Source organism: Aythya ferina, assembly GCF_964211825.1.
Source record: "Aythya ferina genome assembly, chromosome: 5".
Classification (NCBI taxonomy): domain Eukaryota; kingdom Metazoa; phylum Chordata; class Aves; order Anseriformes; family Anatidae; genus Aythya; species Aythya ferina.
In genome coordinates this window covers 45760533-45784244 of record NC_140301.1, presented here as the reverse complement: position 1 = coordinate 45784244, position 23712 = coordinate 45760533, and the positions used below count along the sequence as shown (strand labels likewise).

At 54.8% G+C, this 23712-nt stretch overlaps 1 protein-coding gene across 5 annotated transcripts in view; it reads right to left on the bottom strand.

Annotated features, from left to right (window-relative positions):
- MYRF (myelin regulatory factor) overlaps positions 1–21454 on the bottom strand; it is a 62024-nt gene extending 40570 nt beyond the window's left edge. For 3 of the 5 annotated variants that reach the window (XM_084522551.1, XM_084522553.1, XM_084522555.1), the window contains exon 1: positions 21276–21454. In XM_084522551.1, the coding sequence (XP_084378677.1) occupies positions 21276–21321 (46 nt within the window). In that variant the 5' untranslated portion in view covers positions 21322–21454. The remainder of the gene's footprint in view (positions 1–21275) is intronic. The other 2 variants (XM_084522552.1, XM_084522554.1) reach the window with 1 other exon arrangement.
- Positions 21455–23712: the final 2258 nt, after the last annotated feature.

The window sequence follows — 23712 nt, the reverse complement described above, 5'->3', positions numbered from 1 at the left end:
CGTGCTCTGCACATGATGAGCATCGTGGGGCAGGAGGGCACCAGGGCCAAGTAATTCAGCCACACTGTACAACCCCCCTGCTAACATGCTGACCTCCCTGTACAGACATGGAGAGGCTCATCAGATCAAACTCTTACAGGAAAACCTTCCATTTCAGCCCTCCTTCAGTCCGTGCTGCAAACAAACTCCCAAACCTGCCAGATCCCTTTGTCCTGCCTTCCTCTTGACCCCCGCATTTCCACCCCTTCCTCACAAAAGGAAGGAGGAGACCCCAAAGGTAAACTCTGCCCGAAAAACAAGATATTAAACCCGCAGCACCCTCCTTGTGAGCAGCGCTGGGCGAGCAGAGGCCCCTGTACGTGTGAGAATGTCAGGAATCCCAATGTTTGGACTGGTTTTCTCTGCCTTCCCCAAACCTCCAAACACGATCGACATCCAAACGGAGGTGCTTCCTGCACTGCTGTCTCCCCACTGCTCTGCTTGGATGGAGTGAGTCTGCCAGCTCGTCTCTTCTGGTGACATCCTCTTGGCTCAGGGTGCTCCCTGTCCCCTTTTCAGGTGCTCTGCTGCATCCCGTTTCCCATCTGAGATGGGCACGCGGCCTCGGGGCTCTGAAAGAGTTAAAGGTGTCTGGCCCCTGCAAGTCATCATATTTACAGGTCTGAGAGATTAAAACCAGAATTTACCTCGAGTGATAGGCTGATAAGTTTATGGTATTTCTATTTATAACAGTCCCTCCCCCACCTATTCTTGCTCTGTTGCCTGTCTTCTAATCGCCCATAATCCTGCCTGGGTCACCTGCGGGTGGGAGGAAGGGAGAGAGCCGAGGAACTTCATCCTGGGATCTGCTAACGAGAACCAGATGTGGGAACCTGGAGATGACAACGAGGTCAACTGTTTTCACGGGCTGGGGAACATCAGTGAAGGGTGGGGGAATGCCAGCGATGAGGAGGAAGAGAAGAGGTTGTGCCAAGCCGAGGGCCTCCCCGCGGCACTGTAGCCATGCACCAGAGGCTGAATTTTTGTTCTCAGTTTCAGGGACCCACCGCAGGGGTGCTGGTTTGAATTAGAAATGAAGCACTCTGCCCCGCCCTGAGTGCTGTGAAAGCCAGTGAAAAGAGGACTGCAATGAAGACAAATGAAAACCCACAGACACTGGTGAGTGTTTGCTGCACGCTTCCACCCCTCTGCCGCCATCTCAGCACTGTTTGGCTCCCAAAACAGAAAGGCTCAGGAAAGGTACCTGCGACAGCCTCTGCCACGCCTGCGCCGATGGTCTGCCTGTTTCCCCAGACACTTCTCCTGAAGTGCCGCAGACGTCAGGGCTGTAGTGCTGCTGTGCACTCACTCCAGACAGGACAAGGAGCTCCCAAGGCGCTGTGGAGGCCAAGCCCTGACCCCATGGCCAGGATGGGGGCAAATACCCGTGGTCTCCAGCACATATTGGAACAGGCGCCGAGCCTCAGGAGCACACCAGGCTGAGCAGGACAAATGCTGCCGGGCACTGCTCCCAGCAGCCAGGCATTGCCCGGTTCAGCACAGCATCACTCAGCAGCGGCACACCATGCCCAGACGGTCAGTGCCGCAGCGAGGCGCGTGGCCCAACCATGTTCCCCCCCAGGTTGTGCAATCGGCAGGCTGGGCTGCCGCATCGGCACATTCCCGGGGCCCCACGCCGCTCTGCACCCCCTTCACCTTCCTCCCGTGTTTATCCTTCGGCCCTGGAGGATTGGCTGCCGGCCGGGCCGCGAGCACGAGGAATCCGGGCCACGGCTCGCTAACCAAACACCGCCTAAGCCCGGGGAGCTGTGGGGCCAGCGCTTGGCTTCAGATCTGCTCCTTCCAGCCAGCTCTGCCCAGCACTGTCCTGCTCTTTCAGGGAATGGCATCCCCCTGTGCCTGTGCTGCCCTGGGATGGGATGCAGCGAGGGACAGGAGGCCACGACGGAGTTCTGTCCCTGCCCAGAGGCCTGGGTGACACAGCAGCCAGCTGGGGACAGCCAGCCATGGGGACAGAGCGCGCCTTGCTGAAGGGACAGCGGGATGAGCTCCCCCTCCTGCCACGCTCCCAACCCAGAGCTGCCCAGAGGGTGCGGAGGGGGGACACATCCCCTTCGGCAGGAGGGAACGCGACCCCGCAGCCCCTGCCTCCCCCCAGATACGGGCCCAGCATTCCTCCTTAATTAATGCTCTTTATTACCTGACTGTAACGATAACCAGTCACTCCCGGCAGAAGTGGCTCCTGTAACCCGAGTGGGACGCCAAGCCAGACCTCTCTCCCGTCTCCCCTAAAGCGCTTTCAGGACCACCCTGGAGTGAAGCCTCTGCTGCCCACAGCACAGAAAGGCCCCCCGGGTCCCCTCCCTGACCTGCAGCACGTCTCCCGCCGGGGGTGAGCCCCTCCTGACACATGGCTCCCCTTCAGCCCCTCCAGGACAGCCTGCTGGGGTCTGCACAGGCTGCCTTTAGGGGAAACGTTTATGTGGTGCCAACCCATGCAGCTCCATGACTTTGGGGACCTTCACTTGATCCAAGAGCAATGGAGCTGACCTGCACCAGCTGGTTACTCACCCCGACATACCATCACCAAGTGGCTCCAGCTGCATTAAGACACCCTTCTCCGGCACGCACAAACCCAGTGGGTGCCCCTTCCCACCACAAAGGGCAGCACTGCCTCAGCTGATGCAGAAGTACAGACGCTACCCCACATCTCCTCCCAGGGACATCACGTTGTCAGCCCACCGCCAAGGACATCACCTGCCCTCCTGAAGCAACGGGGCGGCTCCTTCATCCCCACTGACACAGAGGTGGGGTTTAGCCAAGGCTCAGGATTCCAAGTGCTATAGAAAGAGCTGTAGGGTCTACAATGGCCAGAAAGACCCTGGAGCAACAACTGGGGTGAACACTGAGCCAGCAGCAAACCTCCCAGATTACAAAGTGCAACCAAAACATCGCTGGGCTGCAGCCCAATGCCAAGGCAGCAGCAGCCCCACATCACCTGGAAATCCCCCCTCTGCTCTCACACAGGCCCACATCTTCTTAGCTTGTGTGCACAGAATAGATCTGACAAAAGTGTCTTCAGATAAGCCAGGAAGTGTCCTTAAGTGTTTGACGTGTCCTGTCTCAGGCCCACAGCAACCCTTCCTCCCATACCTGTTGCTACTCCTGACCTCTTAGTAGGGAGGTGATATGAGCCAGTATATGAAGCCTGTATTGGTATACAGATAGAGATAACATCCTCTCTCCCAGGTTCTGGGGAAGACAAGGTGTGTGGCGAGACATCCCAAGGCAGAAGAGGAGTCAAAGGAAAGCACCACTCTACACAACAGCAGGGCAAGGGCATGTCCCTCAAGGAGCCTTGCAGTAAAAGGCAAGTGGCTCCATACAGAAGAGGTGAGTGAGCCCCATCCTCCCTCCTGGACCCTCTTCTTCCTCCTCCCACCTTCCTTCTGGCCTCTCCGCCTGTCAGCACCTTCTCCCTCTTCCAGGCCCTCCCAAATTTCCCCAGCTCCCATCTCTCCTTGTCCGCTCCCTCTCAGAGCCGCTATCCCTCCGGACCCGAGGCCCTTCTCCTTCCGGCTCCCCACCCTGGTCCTGGCCTCTCCTCCGCCCTTGCCAGCTGTGAACCTTGGCTTGGATAGAGCCATTGTCCTCCGGGCATCGGGGCCGAGGAGGAGGAGGGGAAGGTGTGAGAGGGGACACAGTGGAGCGTTTGTGTGTGTCCCTGCTGCCGTCAATGCCCTGCTTGTCAATTCATGCGCTAAGATGGCAGAAACAGCAGCACCCACACAAGCATCGCCATTTGGCGGGTCCAAGGTGCCTGCCCAGGGGGGCACATTGCCCTGTTTGTTTGGAGAACCAGAGGCAGAAGATAACGCCTTTATCTCCCTCCCCAGGCTGAGGGTGCTGGAGGGCTGGCAGGGAGGACAGCAGGACCAGAGAAGGCCACTCCATCCGAGCGCACTGACGGCTCCCGCAGTCGGGCTGCAACAGCTCCGCTTGCCCAGCCTCAGGTGAAGGACAGGGCAGAAAAAAGGAGACCTCTAAGCCAAAGCTTCTGCTCTGGCACAGAAACCACAGCTGTGCTGCTCTTCTCAGCCACTGGCTATACATAGATATCAAATTTTGGGGACAGGAGCTTCTGTCGGGTGACATCCGTGAAGGCCTGGCTCAGCTCTCTTCCCTGTCAGTGTAAGCTCTCTTCAATGAGAATTATTATCCAAACATATTGGCGATACATGAAAAAAAAAGGATATGCCAGTTACATATTGACATTAAGCAGAGATTATGACCCAGTGCCCCGGGCCATGGTCAGCAGTGACTGGGAAAGGAAATAAAGAGTCAGGGAGGCAAAGGGACTTGACAAGGCTGGCAGAAGGTGCCTGTGCAATGTCACTGCCCTGCTACTGCCAGGCAGAGTGCCCCAGGGACACAGCCCTGGACACTGACCTTGCTACAGGGCCACTGGCACTGCCGGGCTCCTAGAAAAGCTTTGAGGAAACTCAGTGGTCCAGAAGCCACGCTGGGGCCCACTTTCAGCCCTGTTATGAAGACCTGCACAGGAGATTCGGGACTTGGAGCTGCGCTGCTTCCCATGGAAGCCCCCCAGCACAAAACAAACCTTGGGCGTGAAGTTGAACAATCAAACAGCAACAGAATACAAACCTACAGGCAGCCAAGCATCGCCAGGAACACCATGTCCAGATCAGGCGTCTCGTTCCTCCCTTCTAGCTGGGAGGCAACAAGGTCCCTCCTGTCCGGCCTGGACAGCCTCCAGAGGAGGCTGAGTGTACGAAGGCAGAGCTCTTTATCCAGATGGGACTTCTGCCAGGGATTGGGGAGGGCATTGCTGCTTTTGTGCAACCAATCTTTCACAAACAGGAGCATCGGGTCATTGAGATCTTCCTTCTCACACTGCTGGGACATGCAACTGTGCAGCATTTGCTCTCGGCACTATATGGCAATAGCATTTGCTCCAGAAACACTCCTGCAAAAACCACAAAGGGCACCAAGAGCTTCTTTTATCGCTGGTTTCCCCTACCATCACTGCAGAAAGTCCTCATTGACCTCTGCTTCACTGGTGGCACAAACCTCCCAAGACCCAATACCACTTCCCAGGTCCCAAGAGCAGAGCAGCACGACCAAAAGAAGCAGACGGGTTCAGGGCAGTCATTTCTTTCCCCAAGGAGGAAAGAAGATTCAATGCATCCTGCTTCAGCACCCCAAGTCTTGCTTGGCAGCCACAGAGTACGAACGGCGTGTTTGTAGGTACTGCCACGGGTGCACGCTGCCCTAGAGAGCAGTGGTGGGGTTGCCCAGCATGAATCTTCCTGCTCTGCCAGTTGGGTCCGGTTCAGGACTGCTTCAGGAGCTGATGTGCCCTTCTTGTGCTCTTGAAGGAGGGATGGACTGAAGGACGCTGTAAACACTATTTCTCTGACTTCATTCATCTTAAGACAATACAGACTTATATCCCCAAGTCCACAGAATTTTACTCAGTGTCCCCCACCAAACCCAGAACTTCTCACTGCACTGGACGCATCCTTTGGACAGATGCAGTCCTGAATTAAGCTTCATCAGATCAATTCATCTCCTGAGGAAGAAGAGACACTAATAAACCTGCACCCTTTTTTCCTTGTCTCAGTTTGCATGATTTATCTCCATATCTTTACCTACTGAAGAACCTTCTGCTCTAAGAAAGCTACTTTTCAGCAAGGCATTCATGGATTAGCTCAGTCGCCTTCATACTTTGCCTTTTCCAGAGCTAAACTAAACTTCTCTAGCCAATAATAAAAAAGGCTCAATTAAAATAGTTATTTAAAATAAATAAATAATGAAAGAAAATTATAGATTATTGCCATACCGGCTATTTCCATATAGGCTTCAGACTGAATGTTGTTTTGTGGTTTTGTTTTGTTATTTATTTTATTTTATTTTTATTTTACTTGCTGTTTGTATTTTCTGACCAACTGTGAGGTTTCTCCTGCACTGGAACATAGCTCCCGCACCAGGGATTTAGCAAACAGTTACCAGACAATACAAATCAGATACGGAACGTGCCGCTTGGATCCCATCCACCCTGCAGGCTCTCTGTGTGTTCTGGGTCTCACTTCAAAGCAGCACGCTGTCCTGAGCAGCGCAAGAGAAGAGAGGGAAGGTGCCTGGCATGCTGCTGGAGGACATGGGGTGGGGAGGGCAGCACAGAATATTCAAAGGCACTAGAGGACAAGGAGGTCAGCCTTTGGGAGGCACTGGCTGCGTGTGTGCCTGGAGGCAGAATGGCTCCCAACACACAGAATGAGCAGTGTCCACACAAAAGACAAGTAGAGGCAAATTCTGGCACTGAGAGGCGGGCAAGATGTACCCAAAGCAGCAGAACTGCGAGACAAACCTCATAGCAGCACGGCCTGGGCTGCAAGGGGCAGATGACAGCGGGTGAGAGGTATATATTCAAGTAATGAGTGCAGAAGAGATGCACAGGGAAGGTCAGGGACCTGGGAACCAAGCCGAGAGCCCTCTCCTGGCACCTCAACCTGGGCAGACCTCTGGGAGCCTTCCCTCCTGTCCTCAGCACGGAGGCCAAGCGGCAGCAACAGCGGCTGCTGCCCGGCGCCGCTCACCCAGCTCCTGCCACGAGAGCAGAGTTCACGCGCAGCTCCCATGTTGCAGCACCTGCTGGGAAAAGCAGGTCCCGGGCGAACCAGGCAGCCCGCTGCCAGTGCTGTGACACAGTCAAGTTACGAGGGAAGGCAAATCACACGAATCGCGTGAGTCATTAGATCAACAGATTAACAAAACTCTTAGAGCCTTCTGTCCAGGCCAGCACAAGGTCACTCACTCCCAGCTTGCCCCGCGCCGTGCGTCTGGACTTTCATCGCTTCCATTCAGGAGACAATGCCACAGGCCCACACTCAAAAGTCTGGCTTCTCTCCTCGAAGGCTGACCTGAATGCTCCCTTTCTTATCTCCATTCACTGCCAGAGCCTAAATAGAACAAGGATCTCACAGCTGGGCCATTCACTATCTTCTAGCCACAACTGCTCACAGGCCAACTCCTCCAGTCTCGACTGCCATCAACCTGACATTATTTGTCTCCTGCGACTGTCTCCAGCCTGTGCACAGCAATCCTCTCACTATCACCTTCCATTGCCACCCCAGCATCTGCCACAACCAGCAGCAGGAAGGCAGGCTGCCTCTCTCCCTGGCAGTATCTCTGGAATTATTTTTCCCTAGGTGCACCTTGCTTTGCTTTCCAAAAAACGAGGGACACAGCTTCAGCTGGGCAGAACCACAGCTCTTCAGCTGACATCATCAGCAACGGTGCAAAAAGCCCAGCCTTCCTGCAAAACATGCTTTTTGTCCTTCCGCTCTGTGTTTGTGGTACCAGCAGCATCTCGAGGTTGCTGTAGACACCTGTTAGTGAGGTGACTGTAACAACATGCTCTGGGGCTGCTGGGACCAGGGCTGTCCATTCAAGTCCCTGCCCTGAGGGTCTACAGTCTTGAATTTCTGCAGTGCATTTCACTTAATGCCAAACGACATCCTAATTAGCAACTTCCCCTGCATGGAACTGGCAGGGAGAACACAAGAGAGATCAAACACCGTATCACTGACAGAGCTAAAATACCGCTGCTTATACCAAGACATCAAAGAGCAGTGTAGTTACTGGCAGAGCCCCCCAGGACTGGTACCAGCACCAAAGCCATTCAGCATTTCTTACTCTTGATCTCTGCCTGGCAAAGTTTGTTGGTGACACACTGACTGGTGGGATAGCAACAAAAAGGAAAAAATATATATATTCGTTCTTACAGAGCGTCCAGAATCACCACCTGAATGCAGCATGTACAGGCTGGGAAACACGTATAAAAAATTTCTAATAGAAAGGCTCCAGTATTTAGGACTAACCACAGCCATACGAGTCCTTGACATGACATGGCATCTATGGTGGTGACCGCAGAGTTCTCTGCGCACAAGCATCATCGGGCAGACATAGGAGAAATGGTCCTGGCTTTCTGCACACCACTGCTGGAGTCCACAGCCTGCTCGGTGCAGAGGAGGATATGGAAATATTGGAGAGGCTTTGGCAAAAGTTGAAGTAATGCTGCCAGGGATGCATATAAGAAGCTTTACAAAAGCAGGTCCCCGCCTGGCCTATTTGTTGCTGGGAGGCCGAGTGGTGGTGGTTCGATCCTCACATGTAGGAGCTCACATTTGGAGAAAGCACTCTGCTGGGAGCGAGTTGCAGCTTCACAGAGAGGATATGGCAGCTGGCGTGCGAGATTTGACAGTGTCAGCCACGAAAGGAGATGTTCCTGGCAGGGAAGAGCAGCTCTCCATGAGGGGTGAAACCTGCGAGCTGGGGCCCATCTGCTCCTCCGTGCCTGCAGAGCGCAGCCGTAACAGGCCCAAGGCCCTTGTGCACGACTGCAGTACAGACAAATCCTAACATTACTGGTCACCATCTTGGGACCTGTCAAAAACCACCCTCAAAGCGATGCTCTAGCAGCAATTAGACTTCTCAGGTATCATGGAGGCCCCTCCTACTTGTAGGGCTGACAGAGCCCTGAATCCCACACCGCAGAGAGGCAGCAGGAAGCCTCTCAGCAAAAACACAAGAAGCTCAAGGAGACAAGACCAACCTTGCTCAGCACAGAAGGCCACCACCATTGCCTGCTCACCAATTGTCATTCAGGTTCCTCACATCACTGGGTAAAGGTTTCAGAGGTAACTAGGTGATTACAAGTTGATTTAGGATTTTCCGCTCTACAGGAACAATCTGGAAAATATTTTCCTATTTCCTTATCCCCACTGTAGCTCGCCAGTCCTGCCAAGGGACTCCTGTTGGCTAAATTCATTCAAAGCACATGTTACTGCAACTCCCAAACTCACGAACTGTCCACAGAAGGGGAGCAGAGAGTGCACTGACTTTGTCCCCCTGCCCCCAGCACCAGCACAGTGTGCGGGGCTCATCCCTTGCCCAAAGGCTTCTCACAAGAGAAGTGCTAAAATCTACCAGGGAGCTAAGCTCCCTCCAGGGGCTGCAGGACAACTCCTTGCTGACTGTGAACAGCAGCAGGAGCTACGAGTGAAAGATGACAGAAGAGGCTGGAACGGCTGCGATGGTGGCTATGACCAGTTCTGGGGGGGAAGCTGAGTCAAGAGCATGAGCGATGAGAGTCAGCCACCCACCCACCCCCATGGCAGCACAGCCACTTTGCTTTGTTACCCCACTCTCTTTTGTGACAGACCCCAATATACCTTTGGAACAGCACGGGTGTAACCCACAGCCAGGCCCTACCCCACCAGTGACCCGCTGTGCTTCCTCGGGGAGCTCACTGTGTGCTGGGCTCTGTCACTAAACAAAACACCCCTTTTGCAGGTCCCTGGGTGTCCCCTAGCAGTCCCTTCACACACTAGGAAAGAGCAACACCACATCACCAGTCATGTATGTCAGCGCTTTTGCCTTAGGTCGAGAGCTGAATTAGATGGGACATTTGGCACGATACGCCACTCAGGGAACTTCCCAGAGCCCTTCCACCCTGCTGCACCTGCAGACTGGAAGTGGGATGCCTTTGTCCCAGAGGGGCTGACCATTCGTCTGCCCCCCGTGTCATCTGTGTCATCTGTCCCCATCCTGCTTGCCACAGCAGGAGGGTCACGAGCCATGCAGGGACAGTAACTGCTGTCCAAGGTACCGCTGCTCCTGCACACCCGCTGCCGCACCGGAGGGGAGAGCTGAGATGTCTCTTTCCCTGGACTGTTCGCACCCACCGAGCAAGCACAGCAATCTCCACAGGCTGTTTTTAATGTACTGGCTCATAGAGCATTGGATCCCACGACATCTCTGCTCACAAGGGGAGAAGGCAGTTCCCAAGATCACTGGCCTCTCAAGTCTTTGCAGGGGACTACGCCAATGCAGGTTTTTAAAGGTTACTGCAAATGAATTTCTGACGATCTGTACTAAGTCTCTTTGACTCAGTGTCCCCCAGGGAAGTCCTCAGCCCAGGCAGACTCCCAGGGCTGAGCCACGGGCAAAGGCTATTTTGCACAGTCCAATTGAATGTATGCTTTCCTGTAAAAGCCCCCAGCTACACCTATGTTTTTATTTATTTGTTTTTTAACAGCTAAAACACAAACCCACAAACACACATGATGAGAAGTCCCACAGTTCTCCCAGCAAGGCTCGGATCAATATCGTGGGTAAATTCTCACTGGCAGCAAACACAACCATCCCATTGTTCCTCCACTGCTTTATCTGGAGGTTGTGCTGCTCAAGGCTGTTGCATGGGTCAGGCTAGAAGAGCTGATAGTCCTCTTTGGCCTGAAACTCAGTTAAGCATCATTATTTTAAGAAAGGGTATTTCCGAAGTAGGAAATACCAGAAGGTAATTCTATCAGAAGATGCTGCCACTGCCTGGGCCTTATTAAATTAGCAAGGAAAGAGGTGCAAGTAGCGCTAAGAACAGAGGCGAGAGGTCACTATCCCAGGCAGTCTTCAGCTGTCTCTGTAGGTAGCGAGGCTCATCTTCCACCCGGACCATCACAACTTGAGGGCAGAGCCTGCCTCTCACCACCAGCCTGAAGAGCTGCCGTGCAGCCAGTGGTGAGGGCAAGCACCTCAAACTTCCCAGAGGCTCACTGACACGAGGCTGCTGGATTTATTAACAGTCCCATGACATTGCAGAACAGCAAAACGAGATTTAACGCTGTTCTCCTGCATTGACAAAAACCAATAACCAACACCCTGACCCCTTTAAACAAGAGGTTGGCCACTGCACAAATTCTACAGAAGTTGGGTTTCAGCCCTGCCGAAAGAGAGAGCTCCACACGTTTCCTTCAGTGACCATCATCTGGGAGCAGCCCATGTTCCTGAAGCTCATTCCCCTTCCCATTTGCTACCGTGAATTGTTCACTGGCTGGTCGTCGCCAGCTCAAAACACAAAATAGGGACACATCCGACCAACTTTCTCCATCCCGTTCCTATCTAGCTCTCAATACTTACTCTGTGTGGTTTAGTTTCCCAAACTGCAGAGAAGAGGGCTGACATAAAAAGCTAAATAAAACCTCACTACCACTCCCCCTCAGAGAGCCAACTGAAAGCACGCCAGCCTGTGTATGAGGGGCCAGACCTCTGCTAGTGAAAAGCACTGTGAGTGCCTGGTGAGGCACTGCTCTGCACCAAGGGGGGCAAGCGTTTGTGGTGTCTGGTACCAGGCTTGCAAACCACCACAGCCCACCGTCACCGGTACCATCCTCATCTCTTTCAAAGCCAGACTTGGCTTGGGTGAAACACGGCAGGTTCTGGACAGCCCAGTGGTACAATCACTGACTTATTTGTGCCTTGGCTAAATTAAGAGAACTGTGCTGAAAAGTCACATTAAAAAGCTGTAAATTTCAGTACAAACATCTATCAGTGACCATCCATGATGTGTTTCAACCACAGACACCTCCTGAGTGTAACAGGGACATAGTGTCTGTGTCTGAAAGCAGAGGAGCAGAAAAGGTCCCTGCCCTGATGTTCCAGAAGAGCATCCTGTTAGACTGCGTTGACTTTTGACCAGTTTCCCCTCTCATGCCCCTGCAAAACCTCCAGCAGCTGAACATTTCATTCCAGGACAAGAAGCCCTGTCTGCAGGTCCCGCATTGCTCTATCTGGTGTTCCTTCAGCTCCCACAATGCCAACAATGAAATTAGTTGTGAAACATCATTTATCACCCCTCTTTCCCCTCTCTGTTTTCCACTATGCTGCATGTGAAAACTCATCACCATCCAGCTGTCCATCCCAACAACCCCTCATGAGGGTTGAACCAAAACAGGGGAGATGGACGGGTGCCCTCCTCCTGCCCACCCAGAACTCCCCACTGACCTCAGGTTTCGATTCGGATGGGATCTCGTCAGGGACAGGACTGTTTCTGCTCTTACACTGAGCTGAGCATGGATCATATTGTCAGCAGGCAGCCGACTGTGAAATGGCTTGATGGCCCTTATAATGCCCTTCTTAGGCTTTTGCTTTACTTTAAGCAGGTGTTTCATTTCCAATAAAGTCAAAGCGCGCTTTTTAGTGCTTTATTGAATCAATGTCCATAACCATTGCTTGTCATAACAGAAGAGATAAGCCGAGATCAAGCTCACTGATAAATTGTTTGGTTTCCTGTTTATCTGGATTTCCAGCAGTTAGCTGTAATCCGCCCAACGGAGTAAAAGTTATAAATGAAAGCTGTTTATTAATAAGTATTGTCAGGCATACAAACCAAGTGAATCTGCATGTTCCAAATTAAGTTTTATTCTCTTTATGCAACGTTCACTCCTCAAGGCTGCAAGCAAGAGCGGCTCTGCACGCTCTACAGTCCTTGTCGTTAAAGCAGACAGACAGACAGACAGCTTATAGGACCTAGGCTTCCAACTCTTTGGGGAACTGCCTGTGTCTTCCCCAGATCCTGTCCCATGCCCACCCCACACCTTCTGCATCATCTCCTCCGCATCAAGTACTATCATCTTCTCTTTGGAGAAGGAAATCAGATCTGTTTGGCACTCCAAGTCTCACGAGGCAATACACCACTGCAATGTTAGGGTGAGAAGGAGAGCCTACAGAAGAAAAATTCAGTCCCAGAAAAAACTGCTTTCATCACCCTTTTATAAAAATCAGAGACATCAAAGGCTAGACCATGGCTGTTGGCACTGCATGTGCCTATCAGCTCCTTACTCACTTCTGGTCCCTTCCAACTCTGCTTCAGCTAGCCTGCTCAGTCTCTATTCACACTATGCACTGGTTTGCAATCACAGCCCCGCTTGTTTTGCTCTTCCCAGTGATGCGGTTTGTGACTACTTAGGGCATAATTCAGTACATCTCCTTCAACACACTGCAAATGAATAATGAGAGCTGCAGAAGAAAAGAGGATTTGATAGAGCAAAAGGGATGAGAGATGGAGAAAGGGAAGAGTGGGGGAAAAAGGAAAAGTTTATGCAGTCTAGAGACGTTAGGAAAACCTTAACCACCACAGACTGATGCCAGCTCTTCTTCCACTAAGCCCATCACAGCAACTGGGGTGTGAGAGAGAAGCAATGATGCAGCACCAGAGGGAATGGCTCCCACCCCTGCCTGCAGCCCTGCACACCAGCCCTAGCCCTGGACACGTCATGGGTTATGATCACAGCTGTGCGGCACCACACCAGGACCTCATCCCCCTGGTTCCCCCTAGCCTCTGCCCTCAAATCCCAACACCAAGGCTATTTAAAACTCCGGTCTTGGCCCTTCCAACCAGCCCTCCTCCCCAGCAAAGCCAGCGAGTGTTTGCTCTCATTCCCCAGCAGGTCTGGTGTCTCTCTCTGCTTTGCCCCTCTCTCCAGCCCCGCAGCCCTGCTCCTAGACCTCCCTTTCGCCATTTTCCGTACCGGCATCAAAACAAAGTTCAGGGAGATAAGCGCAGACCCTGAGTATCACGTTGCACTTTCCCTCAGGAAGGAAGCCTTTCATTCAAACATGCCTTGAACGTGCCCTGGGGCATGCTAGAAGGAAGGCGTGCTGGATGTGCAAGGGTTTAAAGCATGCCAGTCAGGAGGAGCAAGAGGTTGTATCCATGAGACCCGATGTGGGAGCCAACAGGTAGCCAAGCACAGCGTCCAAAGCAACCCACCCCCTACATCTAGGAGCACCCTTTCTCCCCACACACAAGGGTCTCCTCTTCTGGGCTCTGCACCTCCCCTGCTGGTCCGACAGGCTCGTCTCTCTGTCCACCCCGAGCTCTGGAAAAGCCCAAGGTATCACGGTGCAGGATCTCTCTCCTGCAGGATGCTGCCCCCTGAGCGGGCGCACAGGAGAGGCAATGGCAAGCACCAGCTTGGGCCCAAGAGCCACAAGCCCCTTCCTGTTTGTGTCTCCAGTCACAGCTGCTCCCCTGTCCTCTGGCAACGCACATGCTAGTTAATCATTCCTCAGACACATTTAGCTTATCGGAGGGTGCAAAGTCCAAGCCCCTACCAGCAACACCACTGGAGAGAGGCAAAGGGGTTACCCAGTGAGCTCTGCCACAGCAACACCACCCCGAGCAGGGAAATCCCAGGCAGAGGTGCACCGTGGGGACACCAAGCCACGGCCTGGGACCCTGTGAGGGTGGCACCGAGGACAGGCAGACTCCAACAGCACTGCTGTGGGCCAGGGGTCCGTAGGTCACACAGCCTTGCACCATGCTGGCACAGCTCCCAGCTCCAAGGAGTGTTTCGGTCTCACCCCAGCCACAAGGCTGCAGAGCAGAGCAGGACAAGTGCGGCACGGTCCCATCTCACTTCCATCTTCAACAGGCTTCTTCTGGTTTTATTTCTCACCAAATGACCATGGGTAGAGAGTGACAGCAGGGTAAAAAGTGGTGTGGAAGCAGAAAATAAGAAGAGGCCACAACCACTCGGGTAGGGATGTACGTCTAGGCAGTGCCCAGCTCTCTGCAGCGCTAACCTGGTGGATGCTCCATCCCAGGGTCCTTGCAGCCAGCAACACAGCAACTGGGTTGAGTCCGGCCCCAGACAGCCAGCCCCAGCAAACGCTTTGCTCTAGCAGAAAAGTGAGAGGGCAGAGAGAAACCCTGCCTTGCCTACAGCTCTGTGCAGCTGGCAGGTCACTGGTCACAGGACACCAAAGAGGAGGCTCCAGGGCTCCACAGAGGCTTTCACCATCTCTCCTCAGCCCCCAGAGTTCATCAGGAAGCTGCTGAGATGCTCTGCACTTCCAAGTGAATGTTTCCAGGTCACAACATCTGCTTTTCTTCCCTTACCTTGCAAGCAGCCTTGATTCCAGTGAAGAAGCCAAAGCAGCTGGTGCCCCTGCTCCTTGGGGGGTCCGGACACCAAAAAACATGGATGGGCAATGGGTGGGCTTTTGGAGAAGTTGGTGGTGCTGGTTGTGCATGAAAGCTTTCCTCCTCCAGACTCTACAGTCCCTTGGGCCTCTCTGTGAGATATCACAGGACAGACGCCAGCACACATCCCAGGTTGAGCTCAGTGAATGATTCTCAAGCACCAGCTCCTGCTTTGTACCTTAGGGGGAAGCTGGCTTTAACCTCCTGGGCAGGAGGTTAAATGCTTAGATCCTACTCACATCAGTAGTCCTAACCCTTGTGCCCCCCAAAGCCATGTGAGAGCTTCCACATCCACATCTGCTCTCCAAAAGACCTGAACCACTCTCTTCCACTGCTGCCTTCTTGCACTCATGTCTGTGCCCAGCTCACTGACATCCCAGCAGAGGAACACCCCCTGCAAACACCTCTACGAAAGGGCAGCACCAAGGAAAGCAGAGATCACATCTGTGCTCCATGGTACAGGCACTTTTCCCTCAGTCCTACCAGACCCCAGTCCTCCCCCTCCTGTCGGCCATCTCCTTCCCTCAGCAGCCCTTGTGCAATCCCAGCCTGGGAGCAGCCCAGGTCAGCTCTGAGTCACCAGCACGCCCGTTTCCACCAGCCCGCTCACACCTCCACACACTTCCCTTCATCTTCCCTGATGCCCCCCTCTCGCTGCCACCTCCTCTCCTCCCAGGCCCTGCCTGGTCCCTGTCCAGCCACGGCTCGCAGGACGCCGGCCTGTGGAGGACACATTAACCAGAGCACGGGCAAAGTATCTCGCCGACCCCACTGAGCCTCCGCGGGCGTGGGCGCACGTCGCTGTCTGAATCACAACCCACCCCTTATCAGACATCCTCGGGGACCCGCCCTCCTACCAGCAGCTCCCTGGCCTCGCTCCATCTGGATATCCCCCGTCCTTTTCCCCCAGGAGCTTTGGGGAAGCTGAGGAGAGAGAGATGCCCCCAGGGAAGTGCCAGCATACTCACAAGGCCGCTCTGGAGGCGCCAGCCTTGCCCCGAGAAGCAGACGAGGACAAGTGCTTTGGCTGAAGGTTCTCAGGACCTCCTGCTGCTGGACCTGCCAGGACGGAGGTAGCAGCTCCCTCTGCCCAGGAACGCCTCCCAGAGCTGCAGAGGGCTCAGGAGAACGCTTTTCTCTCCTCTCTTCCTCCCTCCTGCACCCACGGCCTGGGATGGAGCCGTGCTCCCCAGCAGCCTCATGTTACCTGCCCTCGTTCAGGACATGTGCTGAGCGGATGCAGACACCAGGCTGGACAGGCTGGGGAGATGGAGATGGAGGGCAGAGATGGGAGGTCCAGCGAATAAATCACGCTGGAAAAAGAGATGGAGAGGGCAGAGAGGAAAGAAAGCTGAGCTGTGGAAGGTAAGGAGGGATCTGTGCAGTTACCTGCCCGGATCCAGCGCATCCTGAGCATGGTGAGAGCAGATGTCAAGCTCCCGCCGTGTCCCTGCTCACCCCCTCTGTCATTATGCTGCCTAGCTCAGCTTGTCCAGGTCCCAGGGCTGCTGCCTGCTGGTTTTTCTATTCCCCCAGGGAAGAGTGGGAGGGCCAGGGAGGAGGCTGGGAGGCTGCTGCTGCTGCTGCACTCTGGGATTTGGGCCTGCGAGGGGATTACCAGGAGGGATGGTCATGTGTTTGTGCTGTACCAGGTTCCCCAGGACCACTCTGTCACGGGCTAACTCTGCTCGGCAAAGCGCTGCGCACAAAGCCTCTTACCTTCCCCGCTGCGCCAGCCCGGCCCCAGGGAGATGGTCACACTGCAAAGCCACCACTTCCCTGGCCAACCCTTCTGAGAGCCAGGTCTCTGAACGGAGCACCTGGAGCAATGCACAGCAAAGATCACACCATGCTTTTCACATGGAGCCTGTGATTCTCCACAGCCTTTCACCAGTGCTTCCCCTCACTCCTGTAAGGCCAAAGAGCTCCGCACGAGCACTGTGGGTCAGCCTCGCTCCAGCGCGGTGACAGAGCTCTGGGATGCACTCAGGGACGCAAGGGCAGACAGCAGCTGGACAGGCAGAGGCTGAACAGCGAACATGAAACCCAGCTCACAAAAAGCCATTCCACTCTGTAACTCAAAGGAACCACTCTGATCCTCTGTAGTTACATCACTACGTCAAGACCTGGTGTCAAAAAATGCACATGGGGACAGCTGTCCTGGCCCATGGCCGGCTTCTGTCCCTTCTGCCACCACTCTTCTCAGCCACAGGAGACCACCAGTCTCCTCTCTGCACTCCTAAATAGCCAGGAAGCCTCCAAAGCAGCCCCTTCTTTCTCTACAGCTCTTTTGTGCACTCCTCCAAGGTTTGTCCCCCAGCAGAAACAAGGTCGCCTTGTGCTCAGCAGTCCCCGGTGAGCTGTAACTCACAGCGGGGGTCACCAGCACTGCCAGCAGCAAGAGCCCCTCCAGCTCAGGGCCGCCTTCCCCAGCATTTTGGCCAGCTCTGAAGAAGAAAGAACGATTCCTTGTCTCTCGGGTTCACTGCTTTGCAGTTTCACATTGGCGAAAGCTTCACTGGTGGAGTCCTCTGCTGGTTCCTGCCCATCAGCAGATCCCCGTGCGGGCGTGCAGCACACCCAAGCAGCACGCAGACACAGCCCTCATGACGCAGCACGGCGGACAGGGTACGAACCCACAAGTCCTGGATTCAGCTCTCTGTCTCAGCCCCCTCGTTTCCTCTCTCTGCACCCAGGGAAGACAGGGCGATGGCCCTGACCTCCTCCTGCAGGGCAGCATTTCCTACGCACACGTGGAAAGTGCTCCGTAACACACAATAAAAATCACCAAGAAAGGAACCAATACCATTAACACACATATGCAAGCACTCCTACGGGTGAAAACATTCACTAATACAAACACACTTGCTGCCTCACTGATAAACCGCCCGGTGCTCGCCTGCTCCCTGAGCTGGGAGACTCCAGCGACTGCCCCAGCAGCGAGCACAGCGCCCTGTGCGCAGGGGCACACAGACATGCAGCCATCCCGCTTCCGACTGGTCCAGCCACTGGTGCACAGCAAAACATCGTGAGGACTGAGATAAATCTGCTGCATTTCACGGCTCTCACTGAAAATCCAGCCCTTTTTACTGTCTTTCCCAACTGGAGTTCAACTCAAAATCCTCTAAACTCTTTGCATTTGCTATTTCTTCTCCATCTCTTGCCCTATCCCCGTGCAGCCATCTGCCAAACCGCCCACTCCCCTGCCCCCCAAGCCCAGCTCTGCACATCTTTCCCGATATACATTCTTTAACAACCTCTTATCTCATAAATTAGCCGAGAGAGAGAGGGATCCCGAATAGCTGAGCTCTGTCGTAACTGTTTCCCTTACGCGAGTGGTAGGCAGGGAGGAAGGTAAGGTTTCTCGCAGGATGCCAGCCAAGGGTCAGACACTTTCAACTCCCTACTTTTCCTTTGATACAAAATACAAGCGCTCTGGATAAACACTCCCAATACTATGGAAAGACCAAACTGAGCTCCTTTACCTCCGTGCCAGAACCCCCAGCATCCCACACTCTCTCCTTAAAGCTCTCCCAGCCGCCTGCCCGCAGCTCTCCTCACCTTTCTCCTAGTCCTTTCCCAACATCAGAGCAAAGTCCTAGACGGTTCACATCATTCTTCTGCTTCTCCATCCTTGTGCAGTCTCAGATCTCGCTGTCAAAGAGCAGACAACTACACCCCAGGGAAATAACAATACCCTGCCCCAGCAGACGCCCAGAGCCTGCTTTATGAAAATCAGGGCCCATCCCTTGAAGGTGAGAAGACCAGAGCCAGGACCCCGGATCTCGGGTGTGTTTGCTCCCCAAGACAAGCCCCACTCTGCAGCCAGGAGCCACGGCACCGTCGCCGCAGCCACGCACCAGGATTTGCCCTCAGCAGACACCAGCTCTCTGCCACACCTCGGGCGAGCACAGCCCCCACTCCCCAAAAGTCTGCGAGAGACCAGTTAATCCTTGTCTGACACTTTGAAATACCGAGCGCTGCTCAAGCACTAAAGGATTACTCTTAAATATGGTGCGGTTGCCTGCAGCCGACTCAGGTATTGTGCAAACCAGCTTCAGACAAATGAAAGGGAATTCCCTAATTATTTCAGGGTTTTCAGTGTACAGGAAGAGGATCCTTTAGTTTGAAATCTCCACTTGAGAGAAGATGATCTGTGAGAAGAAAAAAGATTTTGCTATAAAAGAAAACTGCAGTTTGAACACGTGTTCCCTGCAGGAAGGGGAACAGCACACACCTTTGAAGAAGTTATAGGGTACTGAGGAAGCCAGTTCCACTAACAAATTTAGCCCTATAAATTAATAAACTCTAATAGGTCCTTTGTTCATCGTTATATTACACATCCAGGAACCATTAATCCTTCCACACACTGAGATTCCAGGGCAAATCCAACTCTGTGCTGCAGGACTGGCCATTTCAGGTGCTGCCCTACACTTCCAAATAACAGGGTCAGTTTGGCCGCTGACTCCTTCAGAGCACCACTACTGGAAGCGTGCACAAGAGGGAAGAGTCTCGCTCCTTCACCTCGCTGCATCAACCAAGCAGCAACCCTTCGCGCTCAGACTTTCTCCCCGTTTCCCTTCTCGCTCTCAAGCACCGTGTAAAGAGCCACGTTGGGCTCTGCGAAAAAGCTAAGCTCAGAGAAGTTCTTCAAAGGAAGACACACAAGTAAGCGAATAGCAAAGATGGAGACATCTCTTTCAGCCCTGGTTTTCCTCACTCTCTGTTTTTACACAGACAAGATGTTTTTGGTTCAAGAAGGAGAAAGAAAGAGAACTACAACAGAAAGAGGGAGAAAATAAAAGAGAGAAAGACAAATACAACAAAGAGAAAGAAGGAAAGATAAAGAGAAGAAGAGTCCCAGGATAGCTGAGGCTGGCAGGGACCTCCTGAGGCCATCTCGTCCAACCTTCCTGCTCAAGCAGGGTCACCTACAGCACCTGGAAAGAAAGTCAGATGGACAGAAAAAGAAAGAAACCCTCCAGCCTAAGAAAAGATGCTCTGGGAGAGAGTGAGAGAGAGATTCCACTTTTTCAAGCAAAAACAAGAGGCAAACAGCTGAAACTTAATGCCTGTAGATAACGTTGGGTGCTGAGCGAGGGCATCGTGGGGTGCTGGGGAGGCACACGGTGTGCTGAGGACAGCAGGTGGGTGGGCAGGGTTAGGAGCTCGGTCCCAGTGGAAACCCCAAAACAAAACAAGCCCCCTGAAGGCTGAGGAGAAAACAGGCTGGGAGCACATGATAAGAACCCGTGTGGCAAGGCTTCTGTCCTCACTAATCCTGTCGCTCCCAGGAACCCAGAACCACGGCTGGAACAAAGAGGGGATGCTTGGGCCTCTGAGGAGACGCGCTGAGCAGCTCGAGCCTCCGCTCGGTCCCAGCCTCTCCGGAGAGCATCCTCTGCTCGTGGCACACCTTCCTCTCCCTCCACAGTTCCAGTCCTCCCGCCAGCCAGAGGAACGGAGGGGCTGTGGTGCTCCCACCCTGATGGTGCAGAGCGAGTGCAGCGGGCAGCACGCTGCCCAGTGCCCCTGCAGCCAAAGCACAGCACGAGGACCCCTGGGGGGGTCCCACGCTCCAGACCTGACCCGTGCACGCAGACAGCTCTCTGCCAGCTACGGGCCAAGCCCCAGGCCGTGCTGCCACCAGCACCAGGACCCATTGACGCAACGAAGCCTCGCTGGGACGGGTGTGTTGTCGCCCCTCGACGGGCCCACGGCCCACACAACCGAAACGTCCGCCTGGGAACGGGCCCACCAGAAAACAAGGGGCACACGGCGTGGGGCACAGCACCGAAGGGAGAGAAACAAAGATAGCGAGCGGGGAAGAGAAGCAACGAGGGTCAACCAGGAAGAGAGGAACGTGCCAACAAAACCGGCCCAGGGAGAAGCTGCGCTGAGCCAAGGGAGGGACAAGAAAGGGCATGAGGGTCCCAGCGGCACAGCGAGCAACCGCGTCTCACCCCTGCTTGACAAATTCTCTTTGCAATCACTTTTCCACCCTGGGCTTTGGACTGGGCTGCCTCCAGTTCGCACTCTGGTGAAGGAGGCTGCGCTCTGTGATGGGGTCCGGGCTGCGGGCGGACGGCAGAGCCCTGCAGACACCGGCTGAGGGATGGTGCAGGGTCCCCTGCCAGCCCCCCGACGGGCGCCGAAGACGGGCGACGTCCCCGCTGAAGCTCTCAACGGGGACCCCGTCCCGGGGAACACGGGGGGGCAGAAACTCGGCCCCGAGGCGAGCCGAGGGGGGGAGCAGGAGCCTCGACCCCTGCGCCGAAGTGGCTGCCAGGAGCCCGGCCCCGAGGCACGGGTTCGGTCCCCGCGGGGCGGCGGGCGGAGAGCGCGGCGCTGCCAGCCCGGGGGCGGCTCCGCGGGGCCCGGAGGATGCGAGCCCGGCCGGGACCCACCACCCCGGGGCTCCGCTTACCTTCAAAGAAGCGCTGCAAAGCCTCCGTCTCGTCCACCACCTCCATAGCTGTGCCATGCACCGGGCGGCCGGGCTACTGTCCGCCGCGGGGCATCCCCCGGGGCCGCTCCGCAGCGCTCCGCAGGGCTCCCGGAGCCGCCGGCCCGGGCTCGGGCTCGGGCTCGGGGCTGCGGCTCCGCGCTCCGCCTCCCCTCTCCTCCGGCCCCGGTCCCGGCCCCGGTCCCGCTCCGCCTCCGCCGCCCGGAGCCCCCCTGGCGGCCCCGACGGGCAGCGCAGCCGGGGGGGGGCGGCCCCGGAGCGGTCGGGGGGCGGCCGGCGAGCGGAGTCGGGGCGCGGGGCGTAAATGAAGTCACAGTTGTCCGAGCGCAGTTAACCAAACGCCGGGCCCCTGCCAGGCGCAGACTGTGGGACCATTCTCTCCGGGGCAGATAAAGCGCACAATGAGGTTTTGTCCGTCCCCACAACCCAATTCAGAAGGGCAGATTCTCTTACATATATAAATATATTTTTCTCGCTCCCACAGCTGTGCAGTGACCAATTCTTCTCTGGGGAGGGGAGGGGGGCTGAGGTTTGGGGAGAGTAATAGGTCTATTATTTCAGGGATGGAAAGAAAGAGCTCAACAGCCCTTTTTTCTTCTCTCTCCCTCTTTCCATTAAGACAATTGTTATTCTCTGTTACCCCACGGCCCTTGTTCCTGGGCACACGCACTCACATCCCCCCAGCTTCGGGCACAAGCTGCGTGGGAAGGAAGCAAAACATTTTCTGTGTCGAAGTTTATTCTCGCCATGGAGCCCGAGGGCCAGCCCAGCCAGACCCACAGCTGCTCGGGGCCAGGCCAGGCGCTGGGCCCTACCAGGTATTAGACCCCAGAATTAAATGCTCCTGGATCTGATGAAGGACCCCACCAAATGCAGCCAGGGCTAACTAGTGACTGGGTTGCTCTCCAGCCCCTGAGCTTGCCCAGATGTCTGGGAAATCGCCTCCAGTCTCCTACGCACACAAGAAGTAGGTACACACACGGTAAGATGCTCCTTGCCATAAATAAGGGTATGCCAAGGAGGCCCTTTAGGATCCCTCACGTCTCGCATGCATCTCTGCCATGTCCCCGTGAGTTCCCGAGCATCACCCGGACCTCTCTCCTGTAATAATTTACAGGAGTGGCAGGAGGGAGCCGGAGCTTCAGCTGCTCAGGCACAATAAAACAACAGGGGAAGGCCAAGGCTATTCTGGGTCGCTTCGCTGGTGGCTGCCAAAGCCAGCAAGAGAACCTGTAAACAGCCTGAGCTGGCAGAAGATCAAGTCCCTGCCAGATATGGCGTTAGACCCTAAAGTTGAGTCCAAAGATGATCCAAAGACTTGAAAGGCGAATGACCCTCAGACCGATCCGCCTCGGATCCGTATCCCGCTGGATCACCTGCGCCGTTCCCTGCCTGGGATTCCCCACCCCAAGGAGTGAATTCCCGTGCGTTGACCGGCTTCAGGCAGAACTCGGTGACCTCTTTGCTTTCCCTCAGCAGCCACACCGCAAGCTGGGGCATGGCAGAGCAGCCAGACGCCGTTGTGCTCTCTCCCAGCTCACTGCCGAGCTGGGAGAGCCCTCTGAGAGCATCCCGCTCGCGACTGGGACGCAGCAGAGCAGCTACCAGCCACGAGTTTGCCTCTCAACAAACACCCCGTGTACCTACGGGGGGAGCAGGATAAACAAATGCTCGGGTCATTTGTCCACACCACGGAGTTATCATAAGAACAAGCAGGCCGATGGCCCAGAAATAATTTCTGAAATAACTCGGTGTCTTTGGGCAACAGCACGAAGCTCGCCAGGTATTTGCGCACCGCGCACAGCCGGGGTATCCCAGACTCAACGTGGTTTTACCTGTGTGGTGCCATTACTGCCGTATCACACACTTCATTATCTTAGTAGTAAGAGGCGTCGGTGATTAATAACCGTTACTCCCACTTCTCACGGGGAAGGCAGAAGTCCCAGCTGGCAGCCCGTGAAACACAAGCCACGGTTCCTGATCCCAAGCCAGTGCCTGGTCCTTTGGACCGAACTCCCCCCCAGGGCTGGTGCACCCGTCTTTGCTGTGCCTGGACCACTCAAGGTATCGGCTGTCCGCCCTTCTCACCTTCATTTTTTTTCTTGCCTGTTTGGATCTCTGTCCCAAGGAGTGCTGCTGTCTCATTCCTAGACTAAATTAAACAGAAAAGACAGTTTGGGCATGCGCTCCTGCTGGCACCAAGGCACGCACTCAGGCTCATCCCTTCTGGAAATGGGACAGTGCACCTGGTCCCTCGCTGCAATGAGCTCCGACCCTGGCATGTCAGGGTCGTACTTGTGCAACCCCCAGGAAATACTGGAGAGTTTTGAACCCAGAACCACTTCAAGGTGTTTGATCTACTGTTGTTGCACACTAAGCAGCACCAGGGGATAGAAAT